The sequence below is a fragment of the Dromiciops gliroides genome, chromosome 1, assembly GCF_019393635.1.
Source record: "Dromiciops gliroides isolate mDroGli1 chromosome 1, mDroGli1.pri, whole genome shotgun sequence".
NCBI lineage: Eukaryota > Metazoa > Chordata > Mammalia > Microbiotheria > Microbiotheriidae > Dromiciops > Dromiciops gliroides.
Window position 1 is genome coordinate 743,865,185 of NC_057861.1, and position 17,749 is coordinate 743,882,933.

The 17,749-nt window shown below is 39.4% G+C and overlaps 1 protein-coding gene across 3 annotated transcripts in view; it reads right to left on the minus strand.

Moving 5' to 3' along the window:
- NPSR1 (neuropeptide S receptor 1) overlaps positions 1-17,749 on the minus strand; it is a 167,670-nt gene that overhangs the window by 135,448 nt on the left and 14,473 nt on the right. For all 3 annotated transcript variants that reach the window (XM_043977755.1, XM_043977753.1, XM_043977754.1), the window contains exon 2: positions 12,758-12,890. In XM_043977755.1, coding sequence (XP_043833690.1) covers positions 12,758-12,890 — 133 coding nt within the window. The remainder of the gene's footprint in view (positions 1-12,757; positions 12,891-17,749) is intronic.

Genomic DNA, 17,749 nt, shown 5'->3' on the forward strand with positions numbered 1-17,749 from the left:
CCCAGAGTCACACAGCTAGTAAGTGTTAAGTGTCTGAGGCTGGATTTGAACTCAGGCCTTCCTGACTCCAGGGCTGGTGCTCTACCACTGCACCACTTAGCTGTGCCCAGTGTAGATATTCTAAAGAATTTATCAGTTACAATTCATGCATGGACTACCCCTGAGACTGTCATCATCATTAACATTTTTATAAAGCACTTTAAGGTTTGAAAAGTCACCTTGCAAATATTATCTCAGTTCAAACATAAAACCAATAAGATTGCTGACAGAAAGGTGTAATGGAGGCAACACTGGAACTGGAGACAGAAAACTTTTGTGCAAATATGGGCTTCACTATGTATTTTCTCTGAAACTCTGGGAAAGTTGCTTAACTTTGGGGGGGGGCTTCTTTTCATCATCTGAACAATGAGAGGGTTAAAATAGCTGATATCCTAGGTCTCATGAACTCTAAATCATATATCCTATGGTTGCAGTCTTGACTGATGGAGAGATCATACACCCCAGTAAGGTCAAAGATTACTTTAAGTATGAAGCTTATTTAAGTAATTTAGCAAAAAACTTTTGCACTGATATTCACTCATTCATTGTAATTGTCTTTTTCAGTCCATATTTTTTCATATTGGCGATCAAAACCATATCTACCACAGGGAAAGCATCGCATAGCATGCTATTTTCCTTCTATATTTAGAAACAGTTTACATAATATAGGGATTATATGTTTGGCCACTTTGGAGGAACTCTCTGGTGAATCTGTCTGGTAATGGTGATTTTCATTTTCTTCATCAGACACAGATTAGTTAGAGTAGGCTCCTTTCTACTATAGAGAGGAGAAGGAACAGATAGAAATGGCTAGAATTACTAATGTCCCCAAGAGTGCAACCCCTGGTGCCAAAGAAATTGTGCCAACCCTTATCCTTATCTCACCAACCATGACTGGTACATTGAAAATTACCTCTAGTATGTTTAAATTGGATTAGTGCATTTGTAAGGAGATTCAGTTCCTTTGGTCTACCTCATTATAACCTTCATCTGCCTCACTGGAAGGGTTATCCACCTAGAGGAGCTCCCAGATGTATATATCATCTGATGAAACTGGGGATGTTTGCCTTAGAGAAGAGAAGGTCCAGGGAGGACATGATGGTAACCTTCAAGCATTTGTCATGGGGAAGAGGATGATTGATTACTTTATTTCTGTAATGATTGGAATGACGCCACCTACTGGAGACTTGCTGTGGAGAGCTCCACCATGAGGAAAATGCCTCAGAGGCATTGTGGCTTTTCCTTGGCGTCAGGAAATGACGTTTGCTCATGGGTGCTGTCTATCAAGTCTACCAGCCAATCAACTGGAGGAGCCTCCTATGGTCTGGGAGGAGACAGGAAGGAGGAAAGGGAGCCTGGGCAGAGAGCGCTGGCCTTTTTGGCTTCCGGACTTGATGGTGGTGGCGACAGAGGACTTCACAGGAAATTTGAGGAAAGATAGGAATGCCAGGCTGTTAGAATTCTGTTCTCAATCTTTTTCTTTCTATTTTCCAATAAACCCTTAAAAACCTAAACTCATTTTATCAGTGATTTTTAGTCAGTTTCCCCCAAACTGGGGGAACACATTAGAATCCACATTTAGAATCTTAAATTACACACAGAGTTGTTATCAGGAATGATGACTTAATATTTGTAATGCACTTAGCACAATGTTTGGCAAAAAGTAGGCACTTAATAAATGCTTGTGTCTTTTCCCCTTTTATTTTAAAGTTTATTTTGAACTTTTTCTTCCTTTTGATAAATTTTCTAATTACTTAAAATTCATTTTATTGGATTAAAAAAGGACTAAGAATAAGACCTCTAAATTCCTTTTCCATCTTGAGATTTTCTGATTTATGTTCTGCATATTCTAGTAAAAAGGTGATATTAATATTTGCTCTTGGGATTAGATGGCAGAGCCAAGATGGCCAAGTGAAACCAGGAAGCTTCCTGAACTCTCCCAAATTTCCCTCAGAAACACCATTAAATTAAGACCCTCAACAGATTTTGGAGCTGAAAAACCTGCAAAAAGTTGGGGTGAAACAATCTTCCGACTTAATATAACCTAAAAGATCATCAGGAAAGGTCTGTCTCATCTGGGTAAAAGGGGAACACAGCTCAGAACAGAGGGTATCTGGAAAAGCCAGCAAAAGTATCTTAGCCACAGCACAGATCAGCAGCTAAGGACCCTTTGTTCTAGCTTATCAAGGTAGTGGCACAGCAGGCTAGTGGTGAGACCCCCAGTCCCAATACAGAATTTGCCAGTAATCTGCCAGCTCAGATATCTGCTACCTAACAGACCCAACTAGGCTGGTCACTCCAGTGCAGTGAGCAAGCTGCAAGCAGCTGAGGCTTCTAAGCAGAAAGCCAGTAACTAGGCCCCTGGTGCCCAGCAAAAGAAGCTTGGTACAGTGCATGCTGTACCCCAGAAGAAGAACTCAGCTTTAAAAGGCACAAAAGAGGCTAACATATTAATAAGAAATACTGGCTCTTTATTTTCAGGCTCAATTACAGTACTATGTCACCCAATTGTTTCACTCAGCTAGTGGATGGCCTTGGCGATTTTCTTTCTTTTTGCAGTTTCATAATTACTATGAAATGACTGAGGGAAAGAAGTAAGAAAAATTATGTTGGAAATAAGTAGAAACTGAGGAAATGTAATGAAAAAAATTATTAAGAGCTGAAAGTCAGAGTTCCAGGGAGGAGCCAAGATGGTGGAGGAAAGGCAGTGAGGTCTCAAACTCATGACATGATTGCTCTATAAAACCTCCAAATAATGCCTTAGGACAATTCCTGGAGCAGCAAAATCCAGAGAAGAACATGCTAAGATAATTTTCCAACCAAGAATGTCTTGGAAGGTCAGAAGGAGGGAGCTGCTGTGCTGAGACAGGAGTGGAGCCCAACCCTACAGTCACCCTGACACAGATCCAGTCCCAGTAAGGCCTTGCCAGAGAAAGAGACCCTTAGAGCCTCTGAATAAGCTGTAGCACCAATGTTGTTTGGAGCTAAGCTCACAGTCTAGAGGGCTGAGCCCTTGGCAGAGGGGAAATTACAGGGGTTTCTGCTTGTGCTGAGGTAGAACTTGGGTTTTTCACCCCTGCTGGGAACCGGGAGCTAGGCTTGAGTAGCAGTGGTCCATGTGGAGGAGGGTCACAGGCTCTTCTGAGTTGACAACCACAGCACATAGTGTTTTGCTATCTGGTTAATTGGTGAGTTGGCCTGGGGTTATCCATGGACCAGGAACAGGTCAGGTGAGTGAAGAACCTGCTCCTCCTTAAATCATACCACCTGGGATCCCCTGAAGCTTGGGACAGTGCAGCCTGGAAACAGTGCTCCACTTTAAGGAGTGAAAAGTCAAGTAAAAGAAAGGCAAGATGAGCAGACAGAGAAAGGTGAGGACCATAAAAAAGTTTCTTTAGTGACAAGGAAGATCAAGGTGCACCCTCAGAAGAGAATGGCAACATTAGGACCTCTATATCTAAAGCTTCCAAGAAAAAATATGAATTGGTCTCAGGCCATAGAGGTTCTCAAAAACGACTTTGAAGATAAGGTTAGAGAGGTAGAGGAAAAAATGGAAAGAGAAATGAGGGTGATGCAGGAAAGACATGAGAATAAAGTCAACAGCTTGAAAAAAACAAATGGAAAAGGAGATACAAAAGTTCTCTGATGAAAATAATTGCCTAAGAGTTAGGATTGAACAAATGGAAGCTAGTGACTTTATGAGAAACCAAGGCACAACAAATCAAATCCAAATGAATTTTAAAAATAGAGGACAATGTGAAATATCTTCTCGTAAAAATTGCTGACCTGAAAAATAGATCCAGGAGAGACAATTTGAATATTATTGGTCTACCTGAAAACCATGATCAAGGAAAGAACTTAGACATAATCTTCCAAGATATTCTCAGGGAAAATTGCCCTGATATTCTAGAAGCAGAAGGTAAAATAGAAATCGAAAGATTCCACCAATCACCTCCTGAAAGATATCTCAAAAGGAAAACCTCCAGGAATATTATAGCCAAATTCCGGAGGTCAAGGAGAAAATATTGCAAGCTGCTAAAAAGAAAGAATTCAAGTACTATGGAGCCCCAGTCAGGATAGCCCAAGATCTAGCAGCTTCTACATTAAAGGATCAGAGGACATGGAATATGATATATCAGAGGGCAAAGGAATTGGGATTACAACCAAGAATCACCTATCCAGCAAGACTGAGTATAAGCTTTCAGAGCTTGAAATTTTAATGAAAAAGAGGACTTTCAGGTATTCATGATGAAAAGACCTGAACTGAATGGCAAATTTGACTTTCAAATACAAGACCCAGAGATGGGAAGGGGGTCAGAGAACTTACCACAAAGAGATTACAGGAGAGTCATTGCTGGCACTAGGTACAGCAGGCACTGATTGGCTAGTCTGTTGTCCATATGTAGTTCTGGGTTGTAGATACACTTGTGTTTGATCACAAGGGAACAGGAGTCCTGTTCACACATTCAGGACCAAAAGGAATGCTAACATTTGCAGCAGCAGAGAAAGAAAGTCCATTCCTGCATAAACACCAGAGCATCGACCAGGAGAGCAGTTACCATACCTCTCCCTGGATCACAATACCTTTAAAGCATTAAAACTTGTAGATCCCTAGAACTAGCTCTAAAAACAGAAGCATGAAAAAACCACAGAAGCTTGGGACAATGACCTGACACCTCCAGATGATCAGAGCCTGCCTTTAACATAATATTCAAAGTCAGTAAGTAGACTGGAAAAATGAGCAAATAACAACAACAACAACAACAACAAAAAGAACTTTGCCATAAAAAGTTATTATTGTTGTTTGTCCTTTGTTTTCAGAGGACCAAATGACATTATGGTGTAATGTCTTGACTTATTTGTGCAATGGATTTAAATGAGGCAGTTAAACAAAGTTGTTAGCATCACTCTCTCTTCCTACATCATTGAAGTCCAATGACAAGACAAACATCAAGGTGATTAGTGATGGCCAAGGATGCAGTGGATGAACTTGGTGTCTTTAATGTCTGACCAACACTGCTACATCCACTTCCATGGCCATTGGAACAAATTGTTCTCATCTACCCATTCCATGAGGGGAAGTTTTCACATGCTTGGGTAGACACATCTCTCCTCCCAACTCATCAGTGGGTTTGTGGTCTCTTGGCTACCCTCAACCTGGTTTAGATCATCTGCTGTAATGGTTTACCAGGGTGTGGCCACTGCACTTGCTACAACTTCGTAAAGTCACAAGTTAGAGTCGAGTGCCAGGTGGACACCTAAGGTGGATGAACAGAACTAAAAAGGCTCAGCAAGCCCTTATACCAGAAGTGCTAGTCCTCCTTGAACACCCTACAGTGACAGGGAAGACCAGGACACAAATACTGAAGAAGACAATATGCAAACTAGTTACAACCAAAGCCTCAAAAAAAAAATACCAATTGGACACAATCCCAACAAGAGGTCCAGGAAGAGTTAAAGAAAGAGATAAGAATTGTAGAAGGAAAATGGAGAAAAAAATAAGGATTACATAAAAATATTACCATAAGAATTAACAACTTTGTAAAAGAGGTAAAATATATTGAAGAAAATAACAGCTTAAAAACATAATTGGCTTTATGGTAAAAGAGGCACAAAATTGACTGAAGAAAAGAACTTAAAAGACAGAACTGGCAAAGTAGAAAAGGAGATACAAAAATTTACTGAAGAATTATTGAACTACCTGAAAGCCATGATCAAACAAGAACCTAGGGGCAGCTAGGGGGCGCAGTGGATAGAGCACTGGCCCTGGATTCAGGAGGACCTGAGTTCAAATCTGGCCTCAGACACTTAACACTTACTAGCTGTGTGACCCTGTGCAAGACACTTAACCCCAATTACCTCACTAAAAACAAACAAACAAACAAAACCCAAAACAAAACATAAAAAAGAACCTAGACATAATATTTCAAGAAATTTTCAAGGAAAACTGCCCAGGATATTCTAGAACTAGAGAGTAAAATAAAAATTGAAAGAATCCATCCACTGATTACCTCCTGAAAGAGATTCCAAAATTAAACCTCCCAGGAATATTTTAGCCAAATTAACTAGCTCCCAGGTCAAGGAGAATATATGGCAAGCTTTCATGAAGAAACAATTTAGATATCATTAAGCCATAGTCAGGATAACCCAAGATTTAGTTGCTTCCATTTTAAAAGAATGGAGGGATTGGAAAATGATATTCCACAGGGGAATGGAGGCAGGATTACAGCAAAGAAAAATCTATCCAGCAAAATGGAATATAATCCTTTGGGGAGAAATTGGATATTTAATGAATAGAGGACTTCCCAGGATTTCTTATGAAAAGACTAGAGATGAATAGAAAATTTGCTACTCAAACAGAAGACTCAAGAGAAACATTAAAAAGGTAAACATGAAAGAGAAATCATAAGGGACTCAATAAGCTTAAACATTTTATATTCCTATATGGGAAGATGATTCATGCAATTCTTAAGAACTTTATCATTATTGGGGCAAATAAAAGGAGTTTACACAGACAGACGACATGAATATGAGTTGATTATATTGGATTGATATCCCCCAAAACAAAAAGACTGAAAAGGTGAAAAAAGAGGAATGCAGTGGGAGACTATAGTAGGAAGAATGAGGAAATTTTTTTTCACATAAAAGAAGTGCACAAGGAAGAGTTTTTACACTGGAGGGAGAAATGTTTTTAGAAAGAAAATAGACTTTTGAGCAGGAACAGGATAAAAAGAGAGAAAAGAATAAACAGAAGAAAGTGGATAAAAGGAAATACACAATTGGTGATCATACCTGTGAAAGTTAATGGGATGAATTTTCATATAAAATAGAAGTGGACTGTAGAATTATTTAGGAACCAGAAACCAATAATATATTGTTTACAAGAGCCATACTTGAAACATAAAAAATATGCACAGTTAAAATAAAGAGCTAAAGCAGAATCCAATATGCTTCAGGTGAGGTAAAAAAAAAAGGCAGCGGTAGCAATTATGATCTCAGAGAAAGCAAAAGCAAAAATAGACCTAATTAAAAGAGGTAGTCAGTGAAACTATATTTTACTAAAAGACACCTTAGATGATGAAGTAATATAAAAATTTTTACATTAAGTTTCTCTGATAAAGCCCTAAATTCTCAAATATATAGAGAATTGAGTAAAATTTATAAAAATAAGAACTATTCACCAATTGATAAATGGTAAAAAAAAAAGGATATGAAAAAGCAGTTTTCAGAAGAAGGAATGAAAACTACCCATAGTTTTCTAAAAATGCTATAAATCACTACTGATTAGAGAAATTACAACTAAGACAACTCCAAGGTACTACCTTACACCTATTGGAAATGTCAAATGCTGTAGGGAATGAGGGAGAATTGATCCAACCATTCTGGAGTCCAATTTGGAACTATGCTCAAAAGGCTACAAAATATACCCTTTGACCTAGCAATACCACTATTATGTCTGTATCCTAAAGAGATAAAATACAAAGGGGAAAAAGACTTACATGTGCAAAAATATTTATGTCATATCTTGTTGTGGTAGCAAAGAATTGGAAATTGAGGGAATGCTCATCAATCTGGGAATGGCTGAACAAGTTGTGGAATATGATTGTGAGGGAGTACTATTGTGCCCTCAGAAATGATCGGGTGGTTTCAGAAAACATGGCAAGACCTTTATAAACTGATGCAAAGTGAAGTGAGAAGAACCTGGAGATCATTGTTCACAGTAACACCAAAGTTATAATGGTGATCAACTGTGAAAGACTTGGCTACTTTGATCAATACAATAATCCAAAATAATCCCAAAGGACTCAAGATCAAAAAGGGCTATCAATCTCCAGAAAAGTCCCCCGATAAACTCAGTGTAAATTGAAGGATAATTTTCTTACTTTATTTTTTGCAAGATGGCTAATATGGAAATGTTTTGCATGATTTTACATGTATAATTGATATCATATTGATTGTCTTCTCAGAGGGTGAAAGAGGAAGTGGGAGGGAGAGAATCTGGAACTCAAAATTTAAAAACAAAAGAACATTAAAATTATATATATATATGTATATATATATATGCATATATATACATATATATATATATATATATATATATGCTAGATGGCATATGAAGGACAGCATTAGCTGTTGGGAAAAGTTTCATGCATAAGATGGTGGCTGACCTATATCTTAAAGGGAAGGGAAGGGAAGGGAATAAGGCATTTATATAGCACCCAAAGTGTTTTACAAATATTATCTCATTTTATTCTTACAACAACCCTGGAATGTAAGTGCTATTATTGTTGCCATTTTACAGTTGAGGGAACAGAGGCAAACAGATACTAAGTGACTTACCCAGGGTCAAACAGCTAATAAGAGCTTGATATCAGATCTGAATTCAGTTCTTTCTGGATGTATGCCTAAAACTTGATCTATTACACCTGTGTACTTAAAAAAATAGAAGGTCTCTATGAGATAGCTGTAAGAAAGGAGCACGTTGGGGCAGCTAGATGGCACAGTGGTTAAGGTACCGGCCCTGAATTCAGGAGTACCTGAGTTCAAATCTAGCCTCAGACACTTGACACTTACTAGCTGTGTGACCCTGGGCAAGTCACTTAACCCCCATTGCCTACAAAAAAAACAAAAACAAAAACAAAACAAAACAAAAAAACAAAAAGAAAGGAGCACGTTCTAGGCACATGGAATGGCCAGTGTAAAGGCTTAGAGACAGGAGATGTAGGGTTATCAATGAGGAACTTGAAAAGTACTGGTTTGACTGGATAGTAGGATGAGAGAAGAAGTAAAGTCCATTGAGACTGGAGGGGTAGCTTAGGACCAGTTTTTGTATGGGTTTAAAACTATACCAGACAATTGAAATATTATTCTAGTGGCAATAAGGAACAATGGAATTATTTGAGTTGGAGAGTCACATTGTCAAATTTCTGCTTAAAGAACATTGCTTTGGCAGAAGTGTATGGAATGGAATGGAGCTGGGAGGGAGACAAGGCAGGGAGACCAATTAGGAAACTCTTTGAATAATTTGTGTATAAGGTGTTCAAGGGTGAAGGAGGAGCACCATGGGATACAATGAAGTGTACAGCTTGACTGGACTCCAGAGCACATGATAGGGAGTAGTGTGGTAAGAAGGTGTTGTTATTGTTATGTCTCGAAGCGGACCATGACATTGGGGTGATATCATGACTTGCAGTGAATTGGATTTAAGTGAGGGAGGGCTGTGCACCATCACCAGCCTCACTCTCTCCTCCAGAGCCATCTGGGTCCAGTGGCAAGATATGTATCAGGATGAATGTAGATAGCCCTGAATGTTTTAAGGCAATTGGGTTAAGCGACTTGCCCAGGGTCAAACAGCTAGTTAGTGTCTGAGGAGAGATTTGAACTCAGGATCTCCCAACTTCAGGGCCAGTACTCTCTGCACTGTGCCACCCAGCTGCCCCCTTTACCCATCTAGAAATACCTCCAAACTGAACTTGTTATTCCCCCATTCTCTGGCCAAGCCCTCTACTCTTCCTAATTTTCCTATTTTCATGGAGATTATCTCTGTCCTCTAAAGCACCTGGTCTTACAGCCAAGATGTTATTCTCACTATCACCCACTATGTCTAATCAGTGGTTATTTCATGCCAGTCCCACCTTCATAGCATCTCTTTTATATGTCCCTTTGTATATGTATCCTCTGAGTGCCACCACCCTATTACAGGCCCTTATCATCTCTTGCTTGGACTACTGCGATATACTGCTGATTGTCCTCCCTGCTGTAAGTATCTTCCCACTCTAAGTCATCTTCCACTCATATGTCAAATTGATCTTACCAAATTTAACTCATCTCACTATGTCATCTCCTATTCAACAAACTCCAATGGCTCCCTATCACCTCTAGGATCAAATATAAAATCCTCTACTTGGTTTTTAATGCCCTTTGTAACCTACGCCCTTCCTATTTGTCCAGTATTTTTATATTGTATGCCCTTCTATAAACTCTTTGGTCCACTGACACTATGCTCCTTGTTGTTCCTGGAATAGGACACTCCATTTTCATTGGTTCATTTCAATACTCTCTTTCCTCATGTCCCTCTCCTGCCTTCAAGTCTCACCCACAGTCCTACCTTCTACATGTGTTCTTTCCTTTTCCTCCTTAATTTTAGTGCCTTTCTGCTGAGATTGTCCTCAATTTACCCTGTATACATCTTGATTGTTCATAGTTGTCTGCATGCTCTCTCCCCATTAGACTGAGCTCTTTGAAATCGAGGATTGTATTTATTCTTACACTGCTTTGTATCCCCAGTGCCTAGCACAGTGTCTGGAGAAACTGTTTAATAAAGGCTAATTGATTAACTGAGGTAGCTAGGTGGCACAGTGGATAAAGCACTGGCCCTGTAGTTGGGAGATTCTGAGTTCAAATCTCACCTCAGACACTTACTATTTGTTTGACCTAGGCAAGTCACTTAACTCCAAATTGCTTTAAACATCTGGGGCCATCTCCAGTCATCCTCATGTATATCTTGCCACTGGACCCAGATGGCTCTGGAGGAGAGAGTCAGGTTGATGACCTTGCACAGCCCTCCCTCACTTCAATTTGTTGCAAGTCAGGACATCTGGCATGGTCCTCTTCCATAACAAAGGACAAATAACAATAACAACAACTGACTAACTGAAGATTTCCATTCTTATCTTCTCTAGATCTCACCTTTGTCCTTAAAAAATTCTACCTTGTCATGTATTTTGTCTACAAATCCTTTCTCACCTGTTAGATTGTAAACTCATCGATTGTAGAGCTGATTTTATTATTCATTTTTATGTAATGGATATAGGGGGTGCCACTTGTACTAAAGCAGTTCAGGCTTCTTACACTGGTGTGTGAACATTTACTTATTCTCTCAGTTAGCTCAGTCATTCCAATCTGTCATCACACTGGCAGAGTTGTGCTTCTAGAGAATGACCACCATCACTTGGTTATACTCAAACTTTCTCAGTGTCCTAGAGAGAATCCATTTCCCTTCATCAACACTCCTGCTGTTCACCCCCCAGTGATGAGTATTAATGGTTGTATAACCATTCATTCACTGCAATGACACTTTTTGATTTCAAAAATAACCATTTATTTAGAAATTTATTTAGTCTCCCATTATTGTACTCATTATCTAGGGAAGAAGAGTAGACTCACTTTTAGACACTGTCATTGAGGCACACAAGAGACCCATGTCTCAGGATAATTCGGCCTCCGGACTTTAAAACTTTGGTGTCCTCTTTCTGTCTCCCAAACTGTCCATTAAAGGCTCCTTGATGACTATTCTGGGTTGAATAAATGCCTCCACTGCTAATTTTAATTGATCCTTGATGTGCTTGACTAACACCTCGTTGGGCATCTTAGTCAAACTAAGTAGTCCACTGAGTGTTTTCTCTCCCAAACTGTCTCTCTGATAAGCTAGGCTTACTCCTCAACAGCAATTGTAGTACATATCACTTTCAGCTTCAAGTTTAACTGATGCAGTTATGGAATGTATACTTTCACCATTTCCTCTCTCTTGATTTCTTTTCTCTTTCTAGTTTCAGTCTTTTGATTCTCTGTGCAAGCAACTTCACCTTAGTTTATGAAGAATTATATTCTAATCTGTCTATAACCAGCTAAATTACATTTCTCTCATAAATATACAATAGTTCTGGTATCCATATTTCTCAATATACAACAGCTTGTCATATTCAAAAGAATTAATCATTCATCTTGGAATTCAGTTGAGTCAGACTCACCCCTTGGCAGACACCTCATGAACAAAGGGATAGTATAGTCCATTTACATCACTAATTTTTTAATGGTAATCACTTAATAAGGAGCTAGGGGCTGGACCTGTGATTTAACTAATATAGAAAACGCCTATTTGAGGAAATTCTATCAAGGAAGGTTGGCATGACATTTCATGCTGTGAATAGTGAAACTCTCAGAATGCTAGTGGGTCACAGCACACATCATTTTTAAGTCATATTGTTGTTCATGTTTCTTAACCTGCAGTCCATGAGCTCCCAGAGGGGCCATGCATAGATTCCATGGAGTTTGTGAAGCTGGATAAGGGAAAATACATTTTTTCAATTTAATTGATTTTATTTTATCAATTTAAAAACATTATTCTGAGAAGTGACCCATAGGCTTCTGGAGACTGCCAAAGGGGAAAATGTCCATAACATACAAAAATATGAAGAACCTTTGAATTGTAAAGGATGTGCATTGAGCAGAATTTTGAAGGGAACAAGGGATTATAAGTGGTGGAACAGAGGAGGAAATTGCGTTCTCAATGAAACAATCTTTGTCTTCAAGACACTTCTATTCTATTGGGGTAATATCTCAGATACAAATAATTATAGCACATGGTAGGGAGTGAGTGGAACAAGAATGTTTGATCAGGGAGAGAACAGAAACAGCAGGCAGTTGAAAGGGGATATTAACAGCTGGAAAGAGTAGGGAAGGATGAATAATTCAGTGTAAATTAATTCATGTGAATAATTCACATGAAGGATCATGTAACATAAAGTTGGACAAGTTGAACTTGGATTGTGGAGGACCAGGAAAGGGAGTTTAAATGGAACAAAAATGACTGTAGGATTGAGGATTATTTTTGGATTATGACTTTTGGATCCCTCCATTGGTACAGACAAGGTTAAGTTGGGAATCAGTGGGATTCCCTATCCAGTATTTCTCCATTCCCACTCTCCCAGTGGCTCACCTGTGATTGCTAAGTGGGTCACAAAGAAAGTCATGCGTGACTTCCTCTTCCTCTTCCAGATAGAGAACAGCACGAAGGCATTTCCCACAATGGTGAAGACAAAGAGGATCCAAAGGGTTACCAGCTGCTCTGTCTGTAAGACACACACCAGGGAGGGGTGAATGCATCCATGGACAGAAAGAAAATTGATCAAACATGAGACAATCCTTAATTAAGGCTGAGAGTGGTGAGAAGATCCTCAGCCACCTATAACAAAAAAGGCAGAATGCAAGTTTGCAATGGATCCATAGAACTTGAAAACCTTTTTTATTACCGACTAAGAAAACAGATGGATTCGATTAATAGTAATATTGGTTTATTTGGAATACATTTGAACCAAACTATATCTTCTAAGATGTGGTTTCAGCCTTATGTGGTTCAAAAATATTCCCCTTTGATTATTCCACAAAAGAAATGTTGGTACTATATTTATATTCTGTGATTAATTATAGAATTCAAGCTGGAAGGGACTTTAGAGATCATCTGGTCTAGTCTCCACATTTGGCATGAAGGAAGTACTTAATCAATGCTTTTTCATTTTTCATTCCATTCATTTTGTTTTCACTTGAGAAAATGGAAGCTTAAAGAGATTAAGCAACTGGCCCTAGGTCATGTGGGAAGTTAGAGGCATAACCTGGATTTGAATCCAGGACACCAGTCTAATTCCAGGGTTCTTTCTACTGCATAATGGCTATGTACCCCATTCATTCATTTACTCAGTAGCTATTTATTAAATTCTATTATTATTATTATTATTAAACAACTCATTATGATTAAACAATAGCTATTTATTAAATGCCAGCTTCATGAATAGGTAATAGGTAGCAGGGAAGAAAGATGAATAAGACATTACTCCTCTCCTCAAGAAAACTTGGAACCAATTATGTTTGGAACCAATGACTTTTGGCTTAAAATTCTGCCTTTGCCACTACCCAAATGAATATGACTAAATCATTTGACATTTCTAGATCCCTGTGTCCTAATCTGTAAAAACATGGATAATAACACATCTAATGCCTACCACATGGCCATTTTATGAGCTTTGATAAGACAAAGTATGTGCATTGCTTGGCAAACTTTAAGTGCTCAGTAAGTGCCATATGGGGCAGCGAGGTAGGGCAATGGATAGAGAGTGTCAGGCCTAGAGTCAGGAAGTCTTATCTATCCTGACTTCCAATCAATGGGAAGGTAGATTTGAGAAGAGACTTAAAAGAAATCAGGGGAGCCTGGAGGCAGAAATGAGGGGACATCATTATAGGCACTGGAAATAACCAGTGAAAAGACAAAAAAGCTGGGAGATGGCCACTGGGAAATGGAGTGTCACATGAGAGGAACAGCAAATGATATTGCTTCATCTTTTAGGTAGAGGAAAGCTAACTAGGCAAGCCTTTGGCAGGTGGGCCAGCCATTCATCAATGAGCCAATGGCTATTCAGTTGAACAGGCTCTTCTGAGTTCCTTTTGGCAAGGAGGCTGTTCACATTTCCTATGCTGTGGGCCCTAACATAGGGGCAGACCAAGGTCCCAGGAACTTTAGAGAGGGTCTGTGCTAGCATCACTTCTGTAGAGAAACAGGGGTGGACTGCTCATAAAGCAAGTCTCAGGATTTGATGGATCAGTAATTTGATGGAAGATGGTTTTTTAGCATATCAGACCCAGTAAATTCTGGCTCTTTGCTTAGACAGACCCTGAACTAATTATGTCTGGGGACCCTGGAATATACAAATGCATTAAAGGTCTTCATTTGTATTGTTGGTGCTGGATAATCTCCCCAGAGCAGGCCATCCAAATCCCCACCATGCCAGACCATGAGGTTAAATTTCCAAGGAAAGTGGTCCCTGGATGTTCTCTCCACTGACCCGAATCTAATTGCTGCTGTGCCCCTGAGCCAGCAAGAACCCCTTTTAAGCCAGAGAAGCTTCTGGCTCCTACCTCTGCAGCTGGGCCTAGCCCATAGCCAGGACAGCTGGATTTCTGACTTTCAAATGAGAACAACACTTTCACCAGACCCAGAGCAATGACTGACTCTAAGCTGGACTTGGTTTGTGTTCCTTTATGACTACCAAATAAAATATACTGGGCTTGGCATCATAGGATCTGGATCCAAAGGTTGGTTCTGTCATATAATAGCTAATACATTTCCCTTCTCTGGGCCTTAGTTTCCTCATATTTGTAATGATGGGGTTGGACTAAATGGTGTCTAAGTTTCATTTGATTTTGGTCTCAAAGCTCTGATCCTATGATTATCTCAGGATTCTTAGAAGGTGCTGCGTCATCTGTGATTACTCCTCATCCCAGGCCTATGGAATGGGTGTTGCCTGTTTGACTCTAGACCAAATGCCACTGCACCAATTCTTATTAGGATCATGATATATGCCTGGGATGTCTAAGTCCCACCCCCATTTTATTTGGGATAATATTTGATATAACCACATTCCAGCTTAACCAAGGAATGGGAAAAATGGCTTGAGGTCTGTTTAAATGGATTTTGTCCTGTACTAAGAAAATAAAGATTCTGAGGACCATGGAAAGAGCTCAACATGGTTCTTTACTAACCAACTTCATCTTCATGTGTTGCCATGATTTCCAATAGTTGAAAACCAGACTCTCTATTTCTAGGGCTTTGCTTAAAGAAGGACACTAAATGACATCTTTAATTTATTTTTCAGACTAGACTGGAAGATAGACTTAAGGAATACATCTCTTCTCTCTACCCTGAACTGATTTTATAGATGCGATTTGCCAGTAGCCTGAAGTAACTCAGCACCAATGCCGGAGGTCCTCTGCTCAGATTTTATTAAAACTCTTATTATCTTCAGCTTACTTTCTCTTAGCTAGGTTTGATTTCTTTCAGACACAAGGGATTATGGACCTCATTCATTTGCATCCAGTACAGATTATTAGGGAAATGTTCAAGTTTCACTCCAGTCAGGAGAATCTCATTTTCAGTCTTTATTTTGATTTTAGAATCCCATTATAGAGCTGCCCTAAAAAAGCACTGGATCTTTCCCTGAAGCTCAGGCTTTGAACTGTCAATCATGAGTGTATAAAAGCTTTTTCACCAATGAGGGTGACCAGGGAAAACCATGAAGTGCCACCAACAGCTAGTATTCCTCTAGGCCACTCAAATTTGCAAAATGCTTTTGTGTGTGATATAATTTGAGTAGGGTCTACAGATAACATCATCACTTTTATCTCCATCACCACCACCACCACCACCATCATCATCCTCATCTTATAAGAAAGGATATGGAGAATCAGTGAAGATATTCATAGCTATACAATTATTAAATATCAGAAGCAATATTTGAAGCCAGGTATTTCTGACTTGATCTTCAATTTTATGTACTACAGCCCAGAGTGAGGGATTCATTGAAAGATGTGGGTATCACAGGTAAAAAAATAACTACCATATATATGGAGCTTTTAAGGTTTGCAAAGTGCTTCCAAAACATTTCATTTGTTCAGGACAGCTCTGGCTAGAAGGCGCTGTCATTATCATCCATATTTCATTGATGAGGAATTGAGGCAAATAAATGTGAAGTGACTTGTCTGGGGTCACATAGCTAGTCAGTGTCTGAGACAGGATTTGAACTCAGGTCTCCCTGACGAGGCCCAGTGCTCTATCCACTGAGCCCCCAAACTGCCAGTGCTCCTAGGATCATAGCTCGAGAGCTGGAAGTTATCTCAGAGATTATCTAGTCCAATTCCCTCATTTTACAGATGAGAAAAGTCCCAGAAAGGTCAAATGAATTGCTGAGCATCACATGAGTAGGAAACAACAAAGGTGGAATTTGAACTCAGGGTCTCTCAAGGTCAAAACTTTTCCCACTTTGCCATGACAATTTAGCCTGGGAAAGAGAAACCTTGGGTGATCAGGAGTGGGACAAGACAGCTGTTTTTAGGAAGGGTTACTCTGTGAATAAGGGATTAAACTTGTTCTGCTTGTCCTGATTTGGGGTGAGGGTGTGGGAAAGAGCTGGGATGCATGGTAGAAGGTTACAGGGAATAAGGAAATCTTGAGCCATTTGTGGTGTCAAGAAGGAGAATAGATTGGCTTGAGGAATGCATTGTGACTGGAGATATTTAAATGGGGATTAAAGGACCCTGGTAGGGTTCATGACTGGGGAGGGGACAACAGGCTAGATGGGGGATAGTCAGTATGGTGTAGTGGAGAAAACATTGGATCTAGGGTGGGGAAGGCCTGGCTTCAAGTCTCACCTCAGTCATTTACTAGTTGTGTGATCTTGGACAAATCTCTTAGCCTTTATCTACATCAGTTTCTTCATCTGTTTTGAAGGAGTTGGCCTGAGTGACCACCAAGTTCCTTTTCAGCTCTAAATCTAGGATGAACTAAGCCTTAAATACTCTTCTATCTCCAAAATTCTCTTATTCATTCCTTCAATGGTGTCTCTTCAAAGCACTCTCACACAGAAGCCAGGAATCATTAGAATGTGCCAAACATTGAACCAGAAACAGATTAAGATCTTACCTTAAATAAATGAGTACACTATAACTGCACAATTTATGTCCCAAACTCTTCTACCACTACAATGGTTCGCATTGTGACTCACAGCTGCTGAAATTTATCCACCTATTGGAAGCCTCCAGAGACATGGTTAGCATGTATGGCTAACCAATCAGCTACATCCTTCTTGACCCAAAGGGCCTCTCACTTTATAAATATATCACAGGACATGAACTATGTTGTTTAAAAATTTAAAACTTCATCATGATCTGTAGCATTATATTTAATAATATTATACTCTATGTTACCCATCATGGTCATTTAATAACTTTAGATATTATCCAGTCACAGCAGCTTCCTTTTTGTTCCTTGAATAAGATACTTCATCCCTTGACTCTGGTCATTTTCTCTGTCTCCCAAATTGAGCATTCTCTCTTTATACATCTCTGCCTCCTATCTTCCCTAACTTCCTTCAAGTACCACCTA